This window comes from Panthera tigris, chromosome E2 (genome assembly GCF_018350195.1).
Source record: "Panthera tigris isolate Pti1 chromosome E2, P.tigris_Pti1_mat1.1, whole genome shotgun sequence".
NCBI lineage: Eukaryota > Metazoa > Chordata > Mammalia > Carnivora > Felidae > Panthera > Panthera tigris.
Window position 1 is genome coordinate 48,902,869 of NC_056674.1, and position 27,658 is coordinate 48,930,526.

At 42.4% G+C, this 27,658-nt stretch overlaps 1 protein-coding gene across 4 annotated transcripts in view; it reads right to left on the minus strand.

The window, feature by feature from the left end:
- Positions 1-1,138: 1,138 nt before the first annotated feature.
- RFWD3 (ring finger and WD repeat domain 3) overlaps positions 1,139-27,658 on the minus strand; it is a 42,908-nt gene continuing 16,388 nt past the window's right edge. For 2 of the 4 annotated variants that reach the window (XM_007083361.3, XM_042968863.1), the window contains exons 4-13: positions 26,327-26,397; positions 24,517-24,708; positions 24,329-24,420; positions 15,672-15,786; positions 14,949-15,177; positions 10,560-10,710; positions 9,270-9,446; positions 7,001-7,215; positions 6,149-6,360; positions 1,953-4,302 (exon numbers count right to left, since the gene is read on the minus strand). In XM_007083361.3, the coding sequence (XP_007083423.2) occupies positions 4,159-4,302; positions 6,149-6,360; positions 7,001-7,215; positions 9,270-9,446; positions 10,560-10,710; positions 14,949-15,177; positions 15,672-15,786; positions 24,329-24,420; positions 24,517-24,708; positions 26,327-26,397 (1,598 nt within the window). In that variant the 3' untranslated portion in view covers positions 1,953-4,158. Of the gene's footprint in view, positions 1,681-1,952; positions 4,303-6,148; positions 6,361-6,390; positions 6,488-7,000; positions 7,216-9,269; positions 9,447-10,559; positions 10,711-14,948; positions 15,178-15,671; positions 15,787-24,328; positions 24,421-24,516; positions 24,709-26,326; positions 26,398-27,658 lie in introns of those variants that run through there. The other 2 variants (XM_042968864.1, XM_042968865.1) reach the window with 2 other exon arrangements.

A 27,658-nucleotide genomic window follows, 5' to 3' on the forward strand; every position in this document is an offset into this window, starting at 1 on the left:
CTGTCTTTTTCGTAAGGCCCCAGATTCATATCCCCAGATATGACCTTTTGAGTGACAACCAATTTTCTACACCACGTGTAAGAGAAACGATTGAGCCACACCAACATCTCACAGCCCCACCATAGCTCAAGCCTAGGTAAATTGACCAGGATCCTTCTGGAAACACTGCTTTAACCTAGCGGTGGCATTTTAATCAGATGGCAGGGTCTTTATTCCGGGGAAGATATTCCCTCCTTTATTTCAAGAACAAGTGGTCTGCCAAGCCCGCCACTTTCATGAACTCACAGTCCACCCAACTGTTGGCAACTCACACAGAGCTTAGCTTACAGAACAGAACCTCCAGGTCTTTTGACCCAATCATCTGCTAAGTCCTGAATTTCCTTTGTTTTCCTCTCAGAGGAGAACATTTCCTTTTAACCAAATCCAGATATTGTTAGTTTCGGCCCACGTCCAGCCTGTAGGTGAGCCCTTCTGCTTATTGTAGCCATATACGGATAAAGCTAGTGTTACTTTTAGGGGCTAGTGAGGTTCATGGCCATGGCAGCCCTCCTCACATCCCATCCCAACACCAGCCTCCTTATTTAGCCAGCCTTGCACCCTGCTTTCTAGGGCAAACACACAGCTCCACCACTGTTTTTCCCCCTTCAGTTGACCTCTGTGATGAGCCCTGACCTGGGTGGTTCTAGCTATGTGTCTAGCCTCTTCCACTGGGCGGTGGTGCTCCCGGCCGCGGCACCTAGAAGAGGGTAAAGTATCGACGATAATATTCACGACTGTCTGCTTTATTTTCATTTTAAACGTAGGAGGAATAAGTTGTGGGGCAATCAGCCTAGGCTGCCCCGGAGACGGAGACGTCAGGAATGAAAGTGAACTTCCACCCAGGTTTCCCAAATCCTGCTTAGCTGTCAGTAATGTAAAGGACAGGATGTAAACATGAGGATATGAAAAATTTAATTACACACCACCTACTGTCATTCTCCTTTAATAGGATTTTTAATTGTTGCTTCCCCTGTGAATTGGAAGAACTATACTTGTTCTGCAACACTGCTTAAAAATTAATCAATACATTAGGAAGGGACTTAGTAAACTATAAAGGGATAAATAAACAGAAGCAATTGTTACCAACACACAGAAGTTGACTCATTAAAAGACAAGGACATACAAACGTCTGTTTCCAGAATTTCATTTGACGGCCAGTCACCGAGATGGGAGACAAGAGTACCGTGGAAGAGAAAATAATGGCGTTTGGTTTCTTAGGAATGTGGGGGTTACTCCCAGGACCTGTGTCATCCGCTGTGGGAGCACCAGGCTCCGTGACAACAGCAAGCCTATACCTATGGATCTGGTCCTCCTGGAATCGAGTATACTCCGTTTGCTGTTCAGCTGGAAAACATCTTCAGCCTTTCCAACCTAATCCCGGAACCGTGATTTGTGGCAACAGAAATACCTCAACTAAACGCAAAAAAAAGACGCTGAGGCAAGAGGCCAGAACTGTGCCGAGCAGGAACCCAGAGTCCACGCTTGCCCAGGGCTGCTGCCGCTGACCGAAATAAAAGGGTAAGTCCTCTCTTGCACTCCCCTCCCCCACACTACAGTTTTCTGGATTCAAAGTAAGTAACAAGAAGCCAGCAGGCAAAGGGAGTCTGCGAAGTGTAGTTTCCAAGATTAAGCCCTTTGGATCTGAAAGCAAACAAATAACCAGTGTGGGTAAGTTAAGAAGCAAACACACAGCTTCCCATTAACAACAGCAGAACAGAATTGCCAGTTAAACCACCGCAGCCACCTCATCAATTTAAAGAAGATGTTTACTTCAGATCCAGGGACCATCCTGTGAAATTCAGACCCAGTTCCACATGAAATGAAGAAATCGACCAGGCTGAGACTGTACCCCTTGCCCAAGAGGCAGACAAGTTCCTGCCCCTGGCAGTCAGAGAGGCAAAAGACGCCAGCAGTTGGTACACATAGCAAATGTTTTATTTTCATATTAACATTAAAACATAAAGCACGAACATTAAAACACAGAACATGAACAGAGATCCCACTGCCCTGTTTGTCACAGCAGGTACAAGGATATACGCCAATAAGGTATTTGGAGTCTGCTTAACTCCAAACCCTCATATGGGAAACCTCCCTTAGAGACAGGGGGGAGGGAACATGTCGGGGCAGAGCCTGCTGCAGCACAGGAGACCAGAGCCTGGGACTACCTGATCTCCTGCTGGATGAGGGATGCAAGGGTAGGATGGCTGGGGGCAAGGTCTTTTCTTTTAAAGAAATCAGTTGAAGTTACATAAGTTTCTCTCTAAAATGTCCAAATTTACTGGAGGAATGCAAGAATTGGCAAGACATGAGAGATTGACCCAACTTCCCTGGTAGTTAAATCCCTTGGTTCCTCTGCGTGGCGGAATCAATCAGCATCCGCCTTGGTCAAATCCTAACCCTACCGTGGGATTTGTCCCTGCCAAAGACAAAGGCAGCCAGGGCCAACTGCATCCTCTCTGATGACTTGCTGAAACCAGATGAGTCCTGCTTTTTAATCCAAATCCCTTTCTGCCACTGATGCTCTAGGTCTGGGCCGTCATTCTGAATCATCAACATATTGAAAGGAGTATCTCCTCTGAGAAAAGGGGGCTCTTTCCCAGGCTCTGGAAACTGGCTTTTTGAAAGATATCCTAAAACAGAAGGAGGCCACTCTTTAGAAGGCACAGCTAGAACTTGAAACTCTGGGGAAATCGGTGGCAATAACCCTCTGCTGGTGAGAAATGCTGGAAACCGCTCAGGAGTCGTCGGTCAGAACTATTTTAAAATAAAAATAATAACGCTTCTAGAGCAATTATTTAAAAAAGTCACACTGTTGGCCATCCTGCTTCCAAGAACGGGGCACTGACCGCCCACACCCTGAGGCGCGTTCTATTGTAGACTGCGGTTTAGCAGAGCAGCCGTGGGCGAGGCAAACAGATACAAACGGAAGCCTTTCTCCCTACTGGAGAAAAGTGAAGTTCGCAATGTTGGACAGTCCACGGCTGGAACAAAAGCTGATGGGCTTCTCCCTGCAATCCGCACAGGTCTCCAACCACATTTATCTTCCTGAGAATATTTCACTGGCAAGAGTCTTTAAAAAGGCTAGGAAGGGAGCCATATCAGAGGAAGCTGAAGTCACACGCCAGTTTCACATGCGGAAGGCTTTAGCTTCTGTTCCCAGCAGTGGTCTCGGCAGCTTCTCTTTTGCAAGCCTGTCTCGCTTAGCCCCTCTCCCTTGACCTCTTTTACTGGGAGAGAATCAAACAAGAGCTGTGACATGTTGCTCATGTTTTCCTAGTAAGAGGGAAAAGGAGGGGTCTTCAGAGCACTGGTTTATGTAAAATCAATCCGGAGGTCCTCAGACAGCAAGAAAAAAGGAGGCTTCCCCACTGCTCAAACAACCGGTCTCTTCTCTCGGCTCCCACGATGTGATGAACCTAATGTACTCAGCATTCCGAGAGGGTCCACAGCGCACCAGCTGCCTCCATCACCGGGCCTGCCAATATCCCAGCACCGCACACCTGGAATGTATCTGCTGCTGCCACAAAGTAGACCAGATGCGCTCGACCTCACACTTCTGCGGGGATGAGACCAAGTTGCTGAAAGGCTGCCAACACGCCAGGTCAGAAACGGATCCAATTCTTCACCAGGTCGTACAGTGCCCTCTTGTGTTCAACTGAAGACTCTTCTGCATCCACGCAACATGGAGATGGTGGGTCTCTTCTGGGACGTTAGCATCCGTTCCTGAGTTCGAGTGACAAGACCACTTAGGTGGGTGTCACACCCTCCAGAAAATGCTTGCAGCACACTCGTTCTAAATGACTGCTGGGAGGATACTCTCTGAGGTCCAGTAGAATGTCTGATCGGAAATACAGATTCTCAACAGATTCATGAAGGCTTTGAGCCCAAGACAATGATAATGTAGATGCAGTACCAATCACGTATTCTTTGGATGGACACCGCAAATACAGTCTGTAGTGTTTCAGTGACCTGGCCTCTTAGAATCACATTAATCCAAAGGAACCATGATCCCAGAAGTTCTAGGCCACAGACAGTAAGCAGAGATCTTGCTCAGGGCTGTTAGGTGCTGGCAAACATTTAACATTCACCAGCAGCATGCCTGACAAGTTCCAGACACAGTCACTCCCACCGATACATGTGGACCATCTTCTCTGTTAAGGTAGCCAAGTAGCTGTTGTGGTTCACCTCAAAAGGGCAGATGTCCAAGACGGGCTGATCGGCCTGCAGTTCCTGTAGCAACGAACCACTGCCAGCATCCCACAGCTAAAGAAGACAAGCAGAGTTCAGGGTCAGGAGTCATTCAATTCAGCTGGGGGACTCGCTTGCTCTATCGCTCTATTGCTCTACAATATAGCGGTTCCACAGTTCCGGACCACCCCCGTTGCTCACCACGAGTGCACTCCTTAATATCATCGGGCAACTTTGAAAGGGCTGCAGAGAGAGCGCTGCCAGGGGAGTACGACAGACTGTTCTCAACCTTCACAAAGCCAGGACACACAACATCAGGTGTGGGCTCTGCCACTGTGATCAGCAATGAGTCTACCTCTGAAAAGCAAGCCCAGCATTCAGCTCTTCCATCAAGGTGCCAGCAACTCTTCTAGGCCCAGAACACTCAGCAAGACAGAAAGTCCCTTTCTCGGCCCTCAGGAAATCTATCTAATAACTAGTGCTTTCTTTTCCTTTTCAAAAACTTTTTGTTATGAAAAAATTTTTTTTATAATTTTCTTTTTTAACATTTATTTATTTTTGAGAGACAGACAGAGCACAAGTTGGGGAGGGGCAGAGAGAGAACGAGACCCAGAATGCAAAGCAGGCTCCAGGCTCTGAGCTGTCAGCACAGAGCCCAATGCGGGGCTCGAACACACGAACTGTGAGTCGGATGCCCAACCGACTGAGACCCCCAGGCGCCCGTTATGAAAAAAAATTTTTAGGGGGCACCGGGGTGACTCAGTCGGTTAAGTGTTCGACTTCAGCCCAGGCCATGATCTCACAGCTCGTGAGTTCGCGCCCCGTGTCGGGCTCTATGCTGACACCTCAGAGCCTGGAGCCGGCTTTGGATTCTGTGTCTCCCTCTCTCTCTGCCTCTCCCCTCTCGTGCTGTCTCTCACTCTCTCAGAAATAAATGTTAAAAAAATTTAAAAAAATTTTAATATAAAGTATAGTAGTACAACAAATTATTAAGCTTTCACCATATCTGCTTCACTGATTCTATTGTTTTCTTTACTGACTTCATATCATTTTACCCTTAATCTATAGTGTTATCCAGTATGGTGGCCACTAGCCACATAAAGCTATTTAAATTAAAAATGAAAAAAAAAATTAAAAAAATTAAAGTCTTCATTCACACTAATCACATTTCAAGAGCTCATGTGGCTAGCACAACTGTATTGGTCAGCAATGCTCCAAAGCTGGATTACATTTAGGTTCAAGGGCATCTCATAAAAGGCGCTATGTACTTAGTATCTTCTTACATCAAGAGGCAAATCGGGGTGCCTGGGTGGCTGAGTTGGTTAAGCATCTGATTGTTGATTTTGGCTCAAGTCCTGATCTTGTAGTTTGTGAGTAACTTGAGCCCCACGTTAGGTTCCTTGCTGACAACATGGAGCCTGCGTTGGATTCTCTCTCTCTCCCCCTCCACTGCTCACACACGTGCGCTCTCTCAAAATAAGCTTTTTTAAGAGGCGAATTATTTTTTGTTAACCCACCTACAGAGATGTCGATCACTGTGTTCAGGTTATAAAAGACTGACCCATCCACTCTACAATCCCCCATCAATCATTCATCTTTTGGTGATGAAACTGTTGCCTGAAACAACTGTTTTCTAGGAGTTTCAGTAGTTCCTTAATTTTTGTTTTAAAGGTTCACAAGACGGCCCATGGGATACTACAGCTCATATAAAAAAGAATGAGGCGAATCTACAGATATTGAAATGGAAAGATATCCAAGCTAGGAAGCTAAATGGGAAAAGAGCAAATTACAGAGCGTGTCTCAAGCGTGCCTGGTGTAAAAACAAGCAATCGTACATATACACATACACAGATGTGTGCAATCAAGGAGAACGTCGGTTTTTCGCTTTACATACTTCTGTATAAAAAAATAACAGGCTCACCAGGGCAGAATTTGATGCTTCATCCCCAGTACACACCAGGATGCTGCCATCACTCTCCGGGTTTTGGAAAATGGCACTTTTGGTCAGTAGTTTGCAAGTGGGTCCCCCAAGGAATGTTTGCACAGGATGGCAGGAACAGACCAGCTCTCCAGCATCGTCCAGCGTGGAGGACATCTCCATCAGCACACTTCGTAAAGTGCTGTGATTTTTATCTACGGGACAGAGGAGTCAGTGTTGCTCCGTGGGGATGATCCCAAGAAATTAATGAAGATCCTGAACCTCACACGATTACAAACTACTGAGTGGAAGAGCCACAGTTTATTACATCATCAAGAGTAGCTACAAAGCAAACAAAGCAACAAGAACAAAATAATACAGCACAAATGAAATTCCGAACCGCAGGCTAGGATAAAGCAAGTTATCTACAATAGATTTTTGCCTATGAGGGAAACAATTCTCGGCATAAGCTATCCTTTTTAGTAAAATCACTGTATCCTGCCGCCCCCTGCCTCGGTTTTTATCTTCCTTCAGGGCAGGCGGATGACACGAAACTGCGCTGAGGGGGATGCCCTGGCCTCAGGGGCAGGACCCTTCATTCCATTACTAAGTCACAGGGGCTCCTAAAGGGGCTAACTCGCTCCAGGGAGTACCTGGCAGAATTTGCCCTGTCACATAAGCGAGGGGTAGAGGCGGCATCTATGGAGGAATGCGGAGCCACCAGCCTCAATATAGTAGCAAGAGCTGTTAGCCTGCGAGGGGCTCTCCGGTGCCACCTGAAGGGCAGGGCCAGCTCTCCCCTCCTCCCCTGAACCGACTTGCTCCCAAATAGAACAAGGACGTCCCAGCACTCACCAGGCCTGTAGGTCACAAGACAATGCCGGGTGCTGCTCTCCATCTGAAAGTCTACGCAACCCCCTGGCTCTATGGGCAGCACATGAGGACAATGAGAAAAGCCCATCTTTAGCTCCCAGAAGGAAGCGTTCTCTAAGGTTCCAGCCAACACGCCACCATAAGGAAATGCAGCCGAGGCAGCTCTGGGTATGTATGACAGGGATACGAGTGGGCATCTGAAGGGAAAGAAAGGAAACGATGTGTCACATTCCAATACTTGTACTACTCCAGACTTCACTAGCAGGAGCCCTCAAGCACACTTCCACCTCTACAGAAGAGGTTAAAGACCTTCTGGGGCACCTGGGTGGCTCAGTTGATTAAGCATTCGACTTCAGCTCAGGTCATGGTCCCACAGTTTGTGGGTTCGAGCCCCATATCCGGCTCTGTGTTGACAGCTCAGAGCCTGGAGCCTGCTTCGGATTCTGTGTCTCCCTCTCTGTCCCTCCCCGACTCGTGCTCTGTCTCTCAAAAATAACCGTTAAAAAAAAAAAAAAAAAAAAAAAAAAAGGCCTTCTTTGGGTCACTATCCTTTGACATTTGGTAAAATCTACCAACCCATACTGCAGAAACTTTAAAAGAGTACACATATAATCTTTGGCATCTAATTTCAGAGGAGATGTCGCATATTCTAAAAATAGTTTTTAAAAATGACTAGGGGGGCACCTGGGTGGCTCAGTCAGTTAAGTGTCTGACTTCGGCACAGGTCATCATCTTGTGGTTCATGAGATCGAGCCCTGCATTGGGCTCTGTGCTGACAAGCTCAGAGCCTGGAGCGGCCTTCAGAGTCTGTGTCTCCCTCTCTCTCTGCTCCTCCCCCACTAGTGATTCCTCTCTCCCATCTCACTCTCTCTCAAAAAATAAACAAACATTAAAAAAATTTTTTTAATTAAAAAAAAAAAGGACTAGGAAATTTAATACTACAAAGTCACAGTTACAAGAGAGCTTGACCAGTGTGAAGTTTTCTAGAAATGGGGTTAGATGTGTACACAAGGAAAGTCAGAAAGGAAATGCAGCTTATACATCTAATAAAGTCTCCAAGATGCAGTTGACAGAACCTTCAATTAAAATACAGCCTGAAGCAAAAACATTTTTTTTAGATTTGTGTAAGTAATCTCTACACCCAATGTGGAGCTTGAACTCATGACCATGATATCAAGAGTCACATGCTCTTCTGACTGAGCCAGCCAGGCGCCCCTGAAAAAACTACATTTTAATTCAGAAACAGGATGGTTTTAGAAATGTTCTAAATCTCTTTCTGCAAGCACATGACCAGGAGTGTGTGCCAAGAATTCTCTCAGAAGTGTCCGCCTGTAGACTATGTTCCTGTGAACTTTGTTTCTGCTGAAGTTGCCCAAGTGGTCGCTGTGCCTGCTTTCTTTCATTGCCCCGTCATGTCACGATGAAGCAAACTAAAACAGAAATGAACACTGCATACGACTATTCTTTCCTCGCCATTTGCTCTATTCGATTGCCTACTCTTGAGCAGATCTCTCTACATCAGTGGCAGTTACCATGCTTGCCTGCAGTTCACACTTCTAGAAGTTTACATCAAGTCATCTTCAGGCCTACAGACCACATAACTGAAGCATGATTCTACCCCACTCAAATGAAAAGACCTCAAAGTGTTGAGCTTAGGTTTTCGTAACCAGTTACTACTATGGTGATAGCTTCTGAGGAGTCACAGTGGTGCTGGTGACCACCCATCTTCAGAATCCGGGCTGACTTTATAAACCTCCCAACTTCGTAAATGGTTATAAAGGATAAATCATGGTAATTGGTATCTTTAGACCAAGTTGGTTTAGCTGGAGATTAGGGAAGTTTTAAATCTTTTTTTTTATAGGCCTACCTTTTACTGATCTCTTCCTGCGTGTTAGACATGTGGCCATTAAAGCAAGTCTGTGTAACAGGCCAAGAATTGAGACCAAGGTCGCATAGCTCCTACGCAGCGGAGTTTGGTTTTGAACGCAGATCTGACTTCATTTTGCCACACTGGGGGAGGAGCGACTGTATGAACCTGGCTATACTTGGTACCAGGGCTTTCTACTGTGTAGAAATATCACGAACACACGCTCTAAGGATCTTAGTGATTCCCAAGTGACAACACCTCACTGGACTCAGGGGAACTGCCCTCTGAGGAATTCTGATCAACTGTGAAACACACTCAGAAGACAGGATTCATACAACGGTCCAAGAGAAAGCTGCTACAGGGGAAAAGTAAGTGGCTACCCACCTGGCTTTCTGGGGTACCAACTCCTGGATATGACAGCTCGTGTTTCGAAGGTCATACACCAGAATTGAACCATTGACCAGTCCAGCATAGATGTGATTACTTTCATCAAGACACCAGCAGCAGCTCCAGACAGGACGTCCAGCGTTGTAAGTCTGGACCACTGTATTTGTCTCCAGGCTGTGGAGATAGAAGACTTTTACAACCATGTGTTAAGGAAATCAATTATAAAACAAAGATGTAAAGATTATCACTGAAATGATAATCCCTTAAGAACACACCCCCACACCCAAACTATTTGGGATTTCCAATTTCCTCTAGGGACTGCCCAGATAATCCCTTTTAATTCCAAAATATTTATTTTGGGGGTTACAGGTTTTCTTCTTGAAATGTAAGGAGATCAAAGAGATATTTAAACAGTACATTCCCTACCCTACCCCTATTTTCTATAATTACTATTATGCAAGTAATCAATATTCAATGCTGAAAAAATTAGAATATACCTATGAGAAAAATAAAAACTAATAATCTAGCCACCCAGAGGTAGTCATTAATAACACTTTGGTATTTAACCTGCCCTTTGCATCTATTTTTTAACACGACTAGAGAAAAAAATCATAACCTATATATACATATAAAACATAATGCTACATGGAGTTTTGGGGCAAATTAAGCTGAAGCATTCTTGAAAAGTCAAGAGGCTTCTCAGGTCTGACAGTGCTATAATGATGTTCCTCAGATTTAACTGCAGAATAGGAAGCCAACTATCAGACATCTGATCAGAACTACTTTCTAAAAGATGAAGGCACATTCCATCTGGTTCACATTTCATCATGAAAGATGAAATACAGTGACCGAGGGTTACTGATGAGAGAAGTCATGGCACCCCAGGACAGTGAGTTCCTGGTGAGCATTTCTGTTAGGCAGAATGGTCCTCGTAACAGACCAGCAGCAAGCAGTTCCAAGCTGGTTTGGTAACTCCATGGTGCCAGGTACCAAGGCTCCTTCCACGCTGTCATTCGACCATCTCTAGCGTGTTACTCGCATCTGCGAGGCTTAAGATGCATTTTGTAACATAAATAATTTTAAAACAGACAGGACGTTGTACATACCATTTATGATGTCGCATCTACTTTGATGAGCAACACATTTTATATTCAACGAAACTGGATCTCAGAAGACAATGCCTTAGACCAAAAAACGCAATCTAAGGCCATCTTAATACAGATACTAATTTCTACGCTGTTTAACACTAAACAGCCCAGGCCCTACCGTCCTCCCTAAAGCACTCACCTGGTCAGTTTAATAGTGCTGTCTAGGGAAGCAGAGAGCAGTAGGCCTTTGGGCTGATTGCTGAAAGCCAGTCCACGGATCTGTTTGCTATGCATGGGAATGTACTGACTGCTTTGCATGTTGGCAGTACTCAACATCTTAACACCAAAGCCTGCCAAAGACAAGGGAGTGTGAAATAGATCACCGAAAGTCAATTCAAGGCAAAGCAAACGACCTTTTCAAGTAGCTCCTTCGTTCACCTTTCCTGGCATATAAATCCCTGGAAAACAGCTGGTCAAACAAACAAAAAAAATTCCCCAGGGTTATAATTATTTTAAAAAGCATATTCTACTCCAAATGCCCAGCAACAGGTGAATGGATAAACCACTATGTGAACATGTACACAGAACAGAATGCTACCCAGTAATAAAAGGAAATGAAATATTGATATACATATTAATACGGACGAATCTCCAAAACTTTATGCTGGAAGAAGCCAGACAAAAAAGAACAATGCTGCATGATTATGTTTATGTTAAATTCTGGGAAATGCAAACTAACGTATAGTGACAGAGAGTAGATCAGTGGCCGCCTGGGGATGGGGAGAGGAGGGAGGGGCAGGCGGGAGATGGATTATAAAAGGGCATGAGAAAACTCTGGGGCAATAGATATGTTCATTATCTTGATTACGGGGATAGTTTCAAGGGTATAGACATAATTCACCCAACTGTATACTTTCAATATGTGCAATTTATTGTATGTCAGTCATACTTCAATAAAGCTATTAGGACAGAGACTATTCTACTTGAACCACAGACACTGAAGATGTAGAAGAGAAGGAACAATAAAGAATGGAGACAGGTAATCTCTATGTCAGGTGGTTAAGATATGCTACATTTGTTTGAATGGAATAAAAACAGATGACACTTCAAGTATTCTAATCAATTTGTGTCATTCCAGAAAGGGAAAAAAATCCCCCCCAAACTTGTCCTTGACAGGTCCTTAAAAAGTCATGTTACTGTTCTCTTACTAGGCTATGTAAATACATTATATTTGTTTTCACTAAGTATCCATTATTATCCAAGTTATCCACAAACAGGATTTGTCAAATCCTAGATTCAGGACGGCCTCGAGTCCTACCTCAGCTTCTCCAGGGAACGAAGTGGGAAAAGTTTATTGTGTTCTCTGCTGAAACAGAATTAGGACAGCCAGAGAGACAAACAGAGAAACCATAGGCTTTAAATCAACAAGGGAACATGACTACTGGCCTAGTTAATGATCAAGGGAAGCAAGGAGAAATTAGCACCAACAGGCTAGCAAGAAGAGCTAGCTGTACAGTGTGGAATGCATGCATTAGAAAAAAGGAACCGGGGCGCCTGGGTGGCTCAGTTGGTTGGGCAGCCGACTACAGCTCAGGTCATGATCTCGTGGTCTGTGAGTTCGAGCCCCACGTTGGGCTCTATGCTGACAGCTTGGGGCCTGGAGCCTGCTTCAGATTTTTTGTATCCCTCGCTCTCTGCCCCTTCCCTGCTTGCTCTCTGTCTCTGTCTCTCTCTCAAAAATAATAAACATTAAAAAAAAAAATTTAAAAAAAAAAAAAGAAAGGAACTGGGTGGCTGAGTCAGTTAAGTGTCTAACTTGTGACTTCGGCTCAGGTCTCACGGTTCCCGAGATCATTTGTGAGATCAAGTCCCACATTAGGCTCTGCACTGACAGCATGCAGCCTGCTTAAGATTCTCTCTCACTCCCTCTCTCTGTCCCTCCCCTTCTTGCGAGCTCTCTCTCAAAATAGATAAACTTTAAATAAACAAACAAGAAAAAAGGACCGGAGGCTCCTGGAGGCTCAGCCTCACAAACCATGAGACCATGACCTGAACTGAAATCAAGAGTTGGACGCTTAACCAACTGAGCCACCGAGGCATCCCTGAGCTTCCGACTCTTGATTTTTGGCTCAGATCATGACCTAACGGTTGTCGGACTGAGCCCCACATTGAGCTCCGCGACGGCGTGGAGTCTGCTTCGGATTCTCTCTCTCTGCCCCTCTTCCTTGCTCGTGAGCTCTCTCTAAAATTTAAAAATAAATATTTTCCCAATTTGGTGAATCTTACTAAAAATGTGGATGGGATACAGAAACATTATAAACAGTCCTTTTATGTTCTCCTCAAAAGGAGTTTCTCTCAACTCACAGCTATAAGTGATTAGAAAAATACATAATAATCTAGGAATTCTACTCCAAAACCTGATTATACCTAAGTTTGGAGGGACAGAGTTTTGAAGCATTTGAACGGAATGTTTAAGTGAGTAAACAGGAAATCAGGCTAAAGCAAAAAGACCTGACAGCTGGAGGAAATCATATGCCGAAGATCATGGAAAGAAACATCTATAACCATCAGGAATAATTTAATCGAGCATGTGAGGAGATTTGTTTTTCAACCTTAAGACAATCTAAAATTTGGGGCACCTGGGTGGCTCAGTCGGTTGAGCCACCGACTTCACCTCAGATCATGAGTTCACGGTTTGTGAATTCGAGCCCCACATCGGGCTCTGTGCTGACAGCTCTGAGCCTGGAGCCTGCTTTGGATTCTGGGTCTCCCTCACTCCCTGCCCCTCCCCGGCTCATGCTGTCTCTCTCTGTCTCAGAAATGAACATTACATAAAATTAAAAAAAAAAAAAAAAAAGACAATCTAAAATTAATCTTAAAAAAGCACAAAATTTGAGAAAATTTAGTATTAATGTATTATTATCAATACTAATCTATGCATTTCCAAATTCTTTTATTTGGAATTTGTCAATTTAACACTACTGAACATAAATATTAAATCTTGTTTCAACTTGAATTAGCCCTTGGGATATTATTTTAAAAAAGAATTCGAGGGGTGCCTGGGTGGCTCAGTTGGTTAAGCATCCCACTCCTGATTCTGGCTCAGGGAATGATCTCACGATTCATGAGATCGAGCCCTGTGTTGGGCTCTGCGATGACAGCGCAGAGCCTGCTTGGGATTCTCTTGGGATTCTTTCTTTCTTTCTTTCTTTCTTTCTTTCTTTCTCTCTCTCTCTCTCTCTCTCCCTCCCTCCCTCCCTCCCTCCCTCCCTCCCCACTCTCTCTCAAAATAAATAAATAAACATTTTTTAAAAATTATTAAAAAAATATTCCTAGTCCAGGGATGCCTGGCTGGCTCAGTTGGTAGAGCATGCGACTCTTGATCTCAATGTTCTAAGTCTGAGCCCCACGTTGGGTGTACAGATAACATTTTACTTTATTGATTTAAAGTTTATTTAGAGGGAGAGAGAGAGCGTGCGCACATGAGCAGGGGAGGCACAGAGAGAGACGGAGAGAGAGAATCCCAAGCAGGCCCCGCGCTGTCATCGCAGAGCCCAACACAGGGCTCGATCTCACGAATCATGAGATCATTACCTGAGCAAGAATCAGGAGTGGGACACTTAACTGAATGAGCTACTCAGGCACCCACCCTCCTTTTTTTATTTCAGAGAGAGAGAGAGAGAGAGAGAGAGAGCGAGCGAGCAAGCAGGCGTGCACATGAGCAGGGGACAGGGGCAGAGGGAAAGAGAGACTCTTAGGCAGGTCCCACACTGAGCATGGAACCCGACACGGGGATCATGACCTGAACAAAAAATCAATCAAGACCAGAGCAAAAATCAAGAGTCGGACACTCAACTGACTGAGCCACCCAGGCACCCCAAGATAACTCAAAAAAACTAGTATCTTAAAAAAAAAAAAAAATTCTAGTGTAAAATGAATCTGTGACAAGGGCAACTGGGCGGCTCAGTCGATTGAGCATCCAACTTCAGCTCGGGTCATGATCTCACGGTTTCCGAGTTTGAGCCCCATATCGGGCTTGTTGCTGTCAGCCTGTCAGCGCAAAGTCCGCTTTGGGTCCTGTTTCCCGCTCTCTGCCCCCCACCCCCAAACTTACGTTCTCTCTCTCTCTCAAAAAATTAAACGTTAAAAAAAAAAAATCTGTGACCTTATTTATTAAAAATTTTTTTGCCCCTAAGTAATACACCCAACATGGGGCTCAAACGTAAGTCACATGCTCTACCAAGTGAGCCAGCGAGGTGCCTCCACGGGGCATACAGGGAGTGCTGTCCTTCTCCTTGGCCTACACTAGTAACTCATACTTCCAAGTGCCCCATCTTCCTCTTTATCACGGTTACTGGCATTTCTGAGCTCTTGGTGAACAAATCTACAGGATGAAGCCAACACTTTAGCCAGACACTAAAGATACCTTTGCAGTACCTCAGAGGACCTGCATTAACAGACTAGGAAAGGTGATCTGGTGGGCCGGGGTCAGTGTTCACCCACTAGTGAGTCCTGGATTCTCCAAAAAGAGAGAGAAATAAATGAAGTCCAATAATGAACATGAATGCTGAGGTTCTGGATGGTTCACCTGGCAGGAAGGAGGACTGAGGAGAAGGCTGTGACACCACCAGGCAGCTCAGAGTGTCACAGTATGTCATGATTCGGCAGTTTCCTGTCTGAGACACCGTGAAGGTCTTCTGGAAACGGTACTTGTGCCGGCCCTGGCTGGAGGGCAGGCAGCTCAGGAAACGTGCCTGGGAGCCCCCGGGTTGCTGTGAAATCTGATCCCGATGCTGCACAAGAAGTTTTTGCAAATCCTAAAGTGAAAAACATTTTGTAAATGTGCAGCCTTTTCATTTGATATTCCCCTCATGCACAATTCCTTGATTTAATATGAATGTTTTCTCCATTATATGAAAACGCTGACATGAATCCTAGAGGACTGATGCGGTTTTCACAGTATTTCAACCAGCAACTGAACTAAGGAGAGCACAGATCATAAAAGAGTAGCGTTCAAAGTCTTTAATGGTCATTTTGTCTAAACCCATCATTTTAGGGGTAGATTCAGGGAGGTAAAAATGACTTAGGGTTCAAATCATCAGCTAGCTGATTCATTTTTTAAAAGTTCAAATTGCAGAGTTCACCCTCAAGTGTGCACGCTGCCCTAATCAAGAATGAAACACTTGTTCTTGCTTATTTCCTGAAAAGCTTGATAGATCCTTCTTTGTATCGGAGAGGAACGGAAATCCAGTTTAGATTCCTCTTCCATTTTTATCCCGAAAGCTCTCTGGACGAGAAAGGGCAAACCTACCTGGACACGACTATGAAGCTTCGCGCACTCATCAGTGAGGACTTGAAGTTGGAGCCGGCACTGCGCCGATTCTAACTCGGCCTGCTTCCTTAGCATCTGCTCCTTTAGTAAGGAACTAGAAGGGGAAGCCAACGACAGAGGGAGATTAGGAAGGCGGCAAAAGACCTCCCATCAAGATGTCAGATCAAGTTCGTGCTCTGATATACACACTTTGCTGTAAATACGTCGTGATGGTGAATATGAATGGAACAAAAGAGAAAGCTCTCACATCCAGCAACACTGCAGAAAAGTAGCATGCAGGGCTGAACTCTTGAATCACTGAGGTTCAGTGTTAAGGAAGGCAGTGAGGACCAGGAGTTCGGCTCTTACCGTGGAATGAGACTAAAAATGCCAAAATGCCAAAATGCCAAATGAGGGAACAGAGCCAAGCTTATCGCTTGAGTTAGGGCCAAAAGAGTAAAATGGCCTGTTAAAAGACCACAAAGTTATCTGCTGGATTAAAAGAAAATAATGAGCTGCCAGCTGTTCATCGGATACTGAAATTAAGTAATACTACAAAAATGAGGCTGAAGTTAAAAAGATAGAAAGTATATACCTGGAAAATACTAAGATCGTTTAGAATTCAATAGCATGAATAGGTATAAAGAGGAATTATACATAAGGAAAAAAATACATTCACCAAGAACAAAAATAAATTTGTATGTACCTAAAGACACTTTCAAAATATGAAATGCAAAAAAAAAATATTTCCACTCCAACAAGATAGGATAGAAAAAAGATGAAAGCTGGAAAGGAAGGGATAAAGCTGCCCAACTTATCTTCACGGGAAATTCAAGAGAAGTCACAAATTATTAGAGCTCAGCAAGGCGCTGGAATTAAGATCAAGAAAATTAGATTGGGGCACCTGGCTGGCTCAGTAGGAGTAGCATGTGTCTCTTAATGTCGGGGTCGTGAGTTCGGGCCCCATGTTGGGTATAGAGATTACTAAAAAAATAGACTTAAGAAAAAAAAGAAATTTAGATCAAGTATTTCCCATATGCCAGGTAACTGATTAGTAAATGTAATACAAAAAAATTCATTCACAACAGCAAGTCTAACAATAACAACCCAGGAATACAGTGAAAGGGCATGCCAAGACCTTTATGAAGCAAAGTACACTAGTAGAAGGCACAAGAAAACACCGAATAAGCGGAAGGATATTATAGAATGCTCATGGCTGGAAAAACTCAAAATCATGAAGATGGAACTTCTCAAAAATTTAATGCAATTTCAATCAAGATTTCAAAAGTTTCCTTTGAAATCTTGATTGAAATTACATTAAATGGAACTCAGCAAACTAATTTTAAAATTAATACGGAAGAGCAAAGTGCCAAGAATAGCAAAGTCAATTTGAAGAACAAGGTGGGGGGACATATTTTAAAGCTACGACCTGGGAATACTGGGGTGAGAATGAACAAAGAGACCACAGAACCTAAGAGTAGTCCGTTCATATACAGAAACTTAATCTAGCGTAGAGGTAGCAATGAAAACTTACACAGGAAGAACATATTACTTAATAATTACACTACAACAACTGGCTATCTGTAAAACGAGATTTAAGAAATATTCAAAACCTATGTAAAAAGCAAAAAATTTAAAGACTTTTAGATGATGTTACATCTTTAAGACTTTGAAGTACTAGGGACAAAAAAACCCACAAAACAAGTGATAAAGGACTGTGTTAAAATTAAAAACTCATGTTCAACCAAAGATACCATAAACAAGTTAAAGAGACAAGCCCAGACTGGAGGACTATATCTGCAATATACACAAGCAACAAAGCATCAGTACAGCTGACCCTGAACAACACGGGTTTGAGCCTCGCCAGTCCATTTACTGTGGATTTTTTTCAATAAATACATTGGAAAACTTTTTGGAAATTTGGAACAATTTGAAAAAACTCACAGATAAACTGCGTAGCCCAGAAATATGGAAAAAATTAAAAGTGAGATATTATTGTAAGGATATAGCGTAGAATACATATAACATATAAAATATATGTTAACCCACTGTTTATGTTACCAGGGAGGTTTCTAGTCAACAGTAGGCTATTAATAAGTAGTTCAGCTCTGGGGGAGTTGAAAGTTATATGTGGATTTTCCACTGTGGGTTGGGCTGGCACCTCTAACTCCTGGGTCAACTGCATAAGGAAAACACAAAAAACTATACAGATCAATAAGAAAAAAGCAATGTATTTTTCTCAGTATCAATGAACAAATGATATAAGCAAAACTGACAGAAGAGTATGTCCAACTTCATTAATAACTTAGGAAATGCAGATTAAGTAAATACTATTTCACTTCATGAGACCATCAAAATTAAGTCTGATAATACAAAGCAGACGAAGTATGAAAAAATAAGAAATCTGGCTTCTGCTGACGGGAATATATATATTGGGAAGAGCTTCTTGGAGGAACAATTTGACAGTATCTAGTAAAAGCTGAAATTATATGTGACCTATGATAAAGTAATTCCATTTCTAGACCTAAGGAGACTATTGCCCATCTCTCTGCACCGTGGCTTATGTTAACAAAAACTGGAAACCACCTTAACTGTCCACAACTACAAAATATGGATAGGAAAATTCTAAATTAGAGAACTAGAAGACTATACAGAAGTTAAAATGAATAAGCTGGAGCGATACGAAGTTGGATATGTGCCCCAATCATAATACTAAACCAAAAAAACAAGTTACAGAGGAAAATCATAATCCAATAACATTTGTATAAACTGTAAAAACTTCCTAAATCATACTATAATATGATTTATAACTCCTCTGAGGAAAGTGATGGAATTAAGGACATGTAGTTCACAAGGAAGCTTTTGCTCTATCTGTAATGATTTATTTATTTACTTAAGGCCTTAAACAAATATGGCAAGTTGTTAAGATCTGATAAAGTCAAGTACAAGGGTGCTCACTGAAGTCTCTATTTATTGGCATTTTCAAAATGTTCACATTTTCTAAAGAGGATGGGGGCATACTGATTATGTGTAATCAGCAAGGTTTATTTTTCATTTTACTTCCAGTGTAGCTAATATACAGTGTTCTATTAATTTCAGGTGTGCAATATAGTGTTTCAACAATTCTATATATTACTCAGTGCTCCTCAAGGTAAGTGTACTCTTGGGGTGCTTGGGTGGCTCGGTAGGTTGAGTGTCCAACTCTTGATGTCGACTCAGGTCATGATCCCAGGGTCGTTGGATCAAGTCCCATGTCTGGCTCTGTGCTGAGCATGGAGCCTGCTTGGGATTTTCTCTCTCTCTTTGCCCCTCTTCCTAGATTGCGCACTCGCTCTCTTTCAAAAATAAATAAATAAATAATAACAACAACAGTAAGTGTACTCTTAATCTCCATCACCTATTTCACCCATCACCTGCCTCCCCCCCCGCCCCGCCCCCATCTCCCCTCTGATAACCATGTGTTTGTTCTCTATAGTTAACAGTCTGTTTTTTGGTTTGTCTTCCCCCACCCCCCCCTTTGTCTAGTTGTTTCTCAAATTGCACATGAGTGAAATCATATGGTATTTGTCTTTCTCTGACTGGCTTACTTCACTTAGAATAATACTCTTTAGCTCCATCCATGTTGTTGTAAATGGCAAGATTTGGTATATATATACTACTTCTTTATCCGTTTATCTATTGATGGACACTTGGGCTGCTTCCACAGTTTGGCTATTGTACATAATGCTGCTCGAAACATAGGGGAGCATATATCACTATGAATTAGTGTTTTTGTAAACTATGGGTAAATACTCAGTAACGTGATGACTGGATTGTAGGATAGTTCTATTTTTAATTTTTTGAGGCAACTTCCATACTGTCTTCCACAGTGGCTGCACCAGTTTGCATTCCCATCAACAGTGCACGATGGTTCCCTTTTCTCCATATCCTCGCCAACACCTACTGTTTCTTGTGGTTTTGATTTTAGCCAACAGGTGTGAGAGGGTATCTCATTTCAGTTTTGATCTGCATTTCCCTGATGAGTGATGTCCACCATTTTTCATGTGTCGGTTGGTCATGTGTATGTCTTCTTTGGAGAAATGTCTGGTCATGTCTTCTGCCCATTTTTAAATTGGATTCTTTGGGGGGGGTGTGTGTGTGTGTATTGATTTGTATAAATTCTTTATATATTTTGGATACTAGCCCTTTATCGGATATGTGATTTGTGAATATCTTCTCCCATTCCATAGGTTGCCTTTTAGTTTTATTGATTGTTTCCTTTGCTATGTAGAAGCTTTTTATTTTGATGTGGTTCCAATAGCTTATTTTTGCTTTTGTTTACCTTGTCTCAGGAGACCTATCTAGAAAAATATTGCTACGGCTGATGGCAGAGTAATTAGTGCCTGTGTTCTCTTCTAGGATTTTTATGGTTTTAGCTCTCAAATTTAGGTCCTCCATCCATTTTGAGTTTATTCTTGTGTATGGTGTGAGAAAGTGGTACAGTTTCATTCTTCTGCATGTAGCTGCCCAGTTTTCCCAATACTATTTGTTGAAGAAACGGTCTTTTTCTCATTGCGTATTCTTTCCTGCTTTCTCAAAGATTAATGGCCATATAATTGTGGGTTGATTTCTGGGCTTTCCAGTGTTCCATTGATCCACGTGTCTATTTTTGTGCCAGTACCATACAGTTTTGACTACTACATCTTCGTAATATAACTTGAAGTCTGAACTGTGATGCTTTCAGGTTTATTTTTCTTTTCCCAAATTGCTTTGGCTATTCGGGGTCTTTTATCATTCCATACAAATTTTAGGACTGCTGGTTCTAGTTCTGTGAAAAATGCTGTTGGTATTTTGACAGGGATCACATTAAATGAGTACACTGCTTTGGGCAATATAGACATTTTAACAATATCTGTTCTTCCAGTCCACGAGCATGGAATGTCTTCCATTTCTTTGGGTCATCTTGAATTTCTTGCATCAATGTTTTATAGTTTTCAGAGTACAGGTCTTTCACCTCTTAAGTTTATTCCTAGGTTTTGGGGTTTTTTGGTGCAATTTAAGTGGGACCGTTAATTTCTCCTTCTGCTGCTTCATCATTAGTATACAGAAATGCAACAGATTTCTGTACACTGATTTTTCATCCTGCCAATTGACTGAATTCATTTATCAGTTCTAGTAGTTTTTGGTGGCCTTTGGGTTCTCTACATATAGTATCATGTCATCAGCAAACAGTGAAAGTTTTGCTTCTTCCTTACCAATTTCGATGCCTTTTATTTTTATATTTTATTTCTCTTGTCTGATTGCTGTGGTGAGAGTGGACATCCCGGTCTTGGTCCTGCCCTCAGGGAAAAAACTCTCAGTTTTTAAGGATGATGGGTTTTCCATATGTCGCCTTTATTGTGTTGAGGTAGGTTCCCTCTAAATCTACTTTGTTGAGGGTTTTTTATCATGAATGGATGTTGTACTTTGTCAAAAGCTTTTTCTGCATCTATTGAAATGACTATGCTTTTTGTCCTTTCTCTGAGAAAATATATCACACTGGTTAATTTGTAAATAACAGATCACCCTTGTATCTCAGGAATAAATCCCACTTGATCATGGTTAAATTTTTTTTAAATGTATTATTGGATTTCGGTTGCTAATACTCTGTTGAGGATTTCTGTATCTATGTTCATCAGAGATATTAGTCTATAGTTCTCTCTCTCTCTCTTTTTTAGTTCTCTTTTTTTGTGTGGTGTCTTTATCTGGTTTTGGTATTAGGGAGGCACTTGCCTCATAGAATGAATTTGGAAGTTTTCCTTCCTCTTCTATTTTTTGGAAAAGTTAGAAGAATAGTTATTAACTTTTCTTTAAACTTTGGTAGACTTCACCTGTAAAGCCAACTGGTCCTGGACGCTGGTTTGTTGGGAGTTTTCTGAGTAATGAGCAAAGTTTTTTTTTTTTTTTTAATGTTTTTGGTTTTTTTTTTTTTAATTTATTTTTGAGACAGAGAGAGACAGAGCATGAGCAGGGGAGGGGCAGAGACAGAGGGAGACACAGAATCCGAAGCAGGCTCCAGGCTCTGAGCTGTCAGCACAGATCCTATGCGGGGCTCAAACTCACAGACCGTGAGATCATGACCTGAGCTGAAGTCGGACGCTCAACCGACTGAGCCACCCAGGTGCCCCGCAAAGTTTTAAATACAATCATATTAACTGCGACACCTACAAACTAAGCTTTTTAAACAAAACTGGCCTCTCCACACAGCTACCATGTAAAAATGCTAAGTATTTGTTGGACCAAATACGAAAAACTAAGGAAGAAAATGAAAATCACCTGTAATTCCACTACTCAGTGACTACCTGTAGTATTTTTCACTTTGCAAAAATATAATCACCATAATGTACTTTCACATGACAAAATATTATGTGCACTTTAACATCAGTTTAAATAAATGTGTAGAATTCTATCACATGAATATGCCAGAGCTTACTCAATCAGTTAATTCTCTCAGTTTGGATTATTGACAATGCTTACATTTTTTTTTTTTTTAAGTTTCTTTTTGAGGGTGAAAGAGAGAGAGACAGAGCACATGAGAGGGGGAGGGGCAGAGAGAGCGACACACAGAATTTGAAGCAGGCTCCAGGCCCTGAGCTGCCAGCACAGAGCCCAAAACGGGGCTCGAATCCAGGGATAAGATCATGACCTGAGCTGAAGTCAGATGCTTAACAAACCAAGCCACCCAGGCCCCCTGGATTATTAACAATGTTTAAATGAAAAGTCTCATTAAATAAATCTTTGCACGCATTTCTTCACAAATTGTTTCTTTAGAATAAATGCCTGCAGATTTACTTTTGAAGGCTTTTAAAGCATAGTGCCAAAGGCCTCTAAAGAGTTGTGTTGGTGTACATTCTTACCAGCAGTGTCGTGAGAAAACCCAAGTCCCTACACTCTTTCAGTGGGGGGATATATATTTTTTTAATGTTCTTAAAGTTTATTTTAAGTAGTGTTATTACCAATTGTTCTTGGGCTTTCAAAATGCTGATAATTTCTTGTACTGCACTACACGTGCAAAGCTTCACTTAGGAAACTTCCATGGAGAGTGCTGCTGTAGGAGGGCTTAGCAACACGAACAAACAGGGGAACAAATGGCAACACTTAAGCCGTGTGCCAGATCCTCTTTTCTGTTATTGCTTTGTTTAAAGTATCATTAAGCCTATTCTAGGGAAGAGGAGATTAAGACTTGGAGAATGTTCCAAGTGGTCGTGAACTGTATACAAAAAGTAAGATGAGGAATTCCTGACTAAGGTATTTAGCAGCACAGGCAGGCAGTAAATGTAATCCTTAGGGAAGAATCTGAATAAGCTACAAAAATTCCAGGGACTCACTCTGCTGGGGTCTGCCGCCCACACCAGGTGTGAGGTATTACTGGAGGGCTATAGGTTTCTCTATGACTTTTGATTTGGAGAGGGCTTAAGATTAAGACACCATGGTCTTCTTCCCTGGGTCACGTTACTACAGGCTTAAGTGTCAGAGCTGATTCCAAGTTGGTGGGGATAGCTAAGTGCTCCTGCGGAAGGAACAGCCACTCCATTCCTTCTGAATTTACCTGTTCTAATCTGCACATGACACTCAGGCCCTGAAAGCAGAAACTTACAAGAGGTACAGGGCACAGAAGAAATGAGCAGCAGGTCTACCACCTGTCATCCTTCTTTCACCTTCCCCTTCTCCCCCCCCACCCCCCACCCCCTTATTTTAGACTAAGAGAGCCAGCGGGGGAGAGGGGCAGAGGGAAAAACAGAGCGAATCTTAAGTAGGCTCCATGTTCAGTGTGGAGCCCAATGCAGGGCTCGATCCCACAACCCTGGGATCATGACCTGAGCTGAAATCAAGACTGGGCTCAAGCGAGCCACCCGGGTGCCCCTTTCCCCCGTTTCGAGGAAGGAGATTTTCATGATCCAGGCGTCAGTCTTCCCAGAATGAAAATATTATGTGATGAAACAGTGGTTAATATTCCTTAGATTACAGGACAGAAACTTTACTTTAGCTGGCCAACTAAAATCGAAAACTAACGTTATCACTGAGAAATCCACTGGAAACTAATTTAGGCATGGCTGAATTGAGGGTCAGGAATCCGTCTTCCTCCACTGCTTAGCTCTGCTTTCTTGTGCACTGACTTCATTTTTAGATAAGCTCCCCCTACCCTATAGTTGAGAAGGTTCATTCAGTGAACCTGGGGCCTATACTCACTGAACTAGCTGAAGTTGGAATTAGTTGTTGCTCTGAAACCATATTTTAAAAAAACATTCATTTAACTTTCAAAAGAGGGTGAGAGAGAGAGTGCAAATGGGGGAAGGCAGAGAGAGAGAGAGGGGGAGACAGAATCCAAAGCAGGCTCCAGGTTCTGAACTGTCAGCACAGAGCCTGACGCGGGGCTCAAACCCACAAACCGCGAGATCATGACCTGAGCCGAAGTGGGACGCTTAGCTGACTGAGCCACCCAGGTGCCCCTCCAAAACATCAAGAACACACCATGTAGACCTCCCTCAGAAGACATCAGACGTGTATTTATAAATCACAATGGGAGACAGATTGCCAGTGATCCCCAGTACGGTCCAAGTAAAGCCCGAGAACCACATTAAGTGTGACTCATACCTCCTTTTTCAGATTTGCCAGGTAGTCAGATTCTTGTCACCTACCTTTTCATTTGCTCATGTTCACTAGTGTCCAGAGCTCTCAGGGTTCGGGCATAAAGAACCACGATGTCACTGTGCTTGGCTTTCTTGTTGCACTAAAGAGCCCAACAAGACAAAGTTAGTGCGGTTCTAGGAACCCTGACCTAACATGCTGACTGTGCACATGCACAGTCCTTCTGTACGGTTCTTACCTGAGGACATTTTCGTGTCTGTCCCTTGAGCCACTTAGAAATGCACTTATACCCAAAGAGGTGCCCACAGCGTAACGCTGAGAGTCGGTGATCCCCAGCATTGGTCCAAAGTTCCAAACATATTGTGCAAGTGTCCCCTTCTTCATCATCCATAGGAACAGAAGATGCAAGAGGACTGGTCTTCTGGGGAGACTGGACGGAAACCAGAATACATTCAAATTAGAGAGAATGCATATCGGTCTTGAAGAGGATGTGCGACTGTCACATCAACAAAACCACACAAAAACAATACAAACCCAACTGAAAACACTGTAGCAAAACCGCGACAGTTCGGAATCACTTGCCATTCTTTGTTAAAACGCAAGCTGGCCAAATGTTTCATAACAAGCCAGGAAAATACTACCATCCTCTCATCTTAGGAAATTCTTGGATTTTTTTTCATGCAAATGAAGAAAAGGAGCTATGTTTACAAAGATACAAAACAGAACAAAACAGACCTGGCAGTTACCCAGATAATCAACAACAGGGAATAGCAGGTTTGTTATACGTTCAAAATTAGATTCATAATCAACTCAAGCAGTTATACTTGGCTCATGTAAATCAAAATTAAAAACAAAAACAGAAAAACAAAGGATATAAACAGCTTACCAAAAAATACAAATGGTTCGTTAAGTGTTTATTTATAACTGAAAAATGCAAATTAAAGAGATCATTTTTTCATTTATTAGATGGTATAAGCTGATGTCTGATGACACCAAGCAATGTTGAGGGTTAATGAAATGGGCATGTTTATATATTTTTGCTACAGGTAGAAAGTGACACAAATTGTCCATGGCATTATCTATAAAGACTAAAATACATGTATCTTTCCTTTTTTAAAAAAATGTCTATTTATTTTGAGAGAGACAGAGAGGAGAGAGCATGTGCATGTGAGCGGGGGATGGGCAGACAGAGAATCCCAAGCAGCTGTCAGCGTAGAGCCTGATGTGGGCTCAATCCCACAGGCCATGAGATCATGACCTGAGCCAAAATCAAGAGTTGGATGCTTAACCGACTGAGCTCCCATGTATCTTTCCTTTGACAGAGCAATCTCTCTGCTAGAAATATACCTAGCATATATTCGTCACAAATACTTGCAAGACAACTGTACAAAGCACGCACTTGTACCAGGAAAAGAAGGAAAGAAGGAAGGAAGGAAGGAAGGAAGGAAGGAAGGAAGGAAGGAAGGAAGGAAGGAAAGGGAGAGCAAGAGAAAGAAGAAACAACTATAGTGTATGTGACAAAAGAGTTGACCAAAAATTTATTTATAGATGGGACACTATGCAGTGATTCATGAGTCAACTTTATGTACTGATAAAAGGTATAATCAAAACTTAACCTTGTTAGGTAGGTAGGACAAGTTATCCTCACATCTACCCCTACTTTTTATTTTTTAATGTTTATTTATTTTTGAGAGAGAAACAGAGACAGAGCACGAGTGGAGGAGGGGCAGAGAGAGAGGGAGACATAAATCCAAAGCAGTCTCCAGGCTCTGAGCTGTCAGCGCAGAGCCCGACATAGGACTGGAAACCACGAGCTGTGAGATCATGACCTCAGATCATGACGTCCAAGTAGGACATCTAACGCCTGAGCCACCCAGGTGCCCCTACCCCTGCTTTTTTAAACCTATGAGGAAGCAGCCACATAAATGAGTAAGTGGACTGGACCCACACCCTGACCTCCCACCTACAAAGTCTGCAAACTTTCCACTTTAGCCTGCAGCCTCTTTAAATGCAAATCACCACTTCATTTAAAAGGATGCTCATATTACCTGTTTGGGAAGGGTCTCTCCTTCACGGATACTTGTAACTTCTTGTTCTGCTGAGGTACCTCCTACTTGGTCTGCCAAGTCATTTCCAGAAATGATAAGATTAGTAACGCACAAAAGAAGACAGAAGTCAGGAATGAGAGTCTAGCAGGAGAGCCTAGCGTATCACAGCTTTCCATTTCTAATTGGTAGTATTGTTTTAAGTTTCCTAAGTTGTAACAGTGAATTTATTTTTTAACTTATTTTGGATATTTTCAAATATGCATAAAACTAGACTGAACAGTATAAATAACATGTAAGTACTCATCACCCAATTAAAAAAAAAAAAATCGATCTTGTTGCCAATCTTTTCCCAACTAAGCCCCCCCCAGCCCCATTATTTTCTTTTACAAAGCTTAACAACAAACTCTAAAATGTCATTTCACTTATAAAAACTTTTGTAATACTAACTGATAAAGATTTCTTTTTACATCAACACTATCCTTATCACGCCTAACAAAACTAATAATCTCTTAATACTAATACCCAGTTCATATTCAAAATTTCCCAGTTGTTTTCAAGTTACTCATTACACTACATTTATTGCTATCAGAATCTAAGCAAGGCCTCCACAACGAGTTTGACTGTTACATATGTGATGTTTTTTTCACTCTAACAATTCTTCATTTTTATCCCCTCCCTGTCACTGATTTGTTGGAAGATATCTGGTCATTTGTCTTATGAAACACTCTAATCCCAGATTTGACTGACTGCTTCCTTGTGGTATTGCTTAACTATTTGCTCTATCACCGATATTTCCTATAAACTGGCAGTTAAATCTAAGGGCTTCAGTGGGTTCAATTCTGTTTTCTGGCAAGAAGAGGGGCAGCAAGAATACTTCTTTGGTTGTATGCTGCTTCTTCTTTTTTTAATTTTTTAACATTTGTTCATCTTTCAGAGACAGAGACAGAATGCAAGCAGGGGAGGGGCAGAGAGAGAGGGAGACACAGAATCGAAAGCAGGCTCCAGGCTGTGAGCTGTCAGCACAAGAGCCTGACATGGGGCTCAAACCCACGAACTGTGAAATCATGACCTGAGCCAAAGTCAGACGCTCAAATGACTGAGCCACCCAGCACCTCCCCCCACACCGACCAAAGTTTTTTTTTTTTTTTTTTTTTTTGTAATTTTACTGTACTGCCTCTAGACTTCAAAGTACTCGCTACTTCTGGGTTTTATCACATCTATTATTCTAATAGAATGGTTTCTTTTTTTACACTAGGTCTCTGATCCACTTATTTCTTAATTTTATAGTGTGAGGAATAAATCCAGTTTGTTTTCCAGTTAGCAATCCAGTTT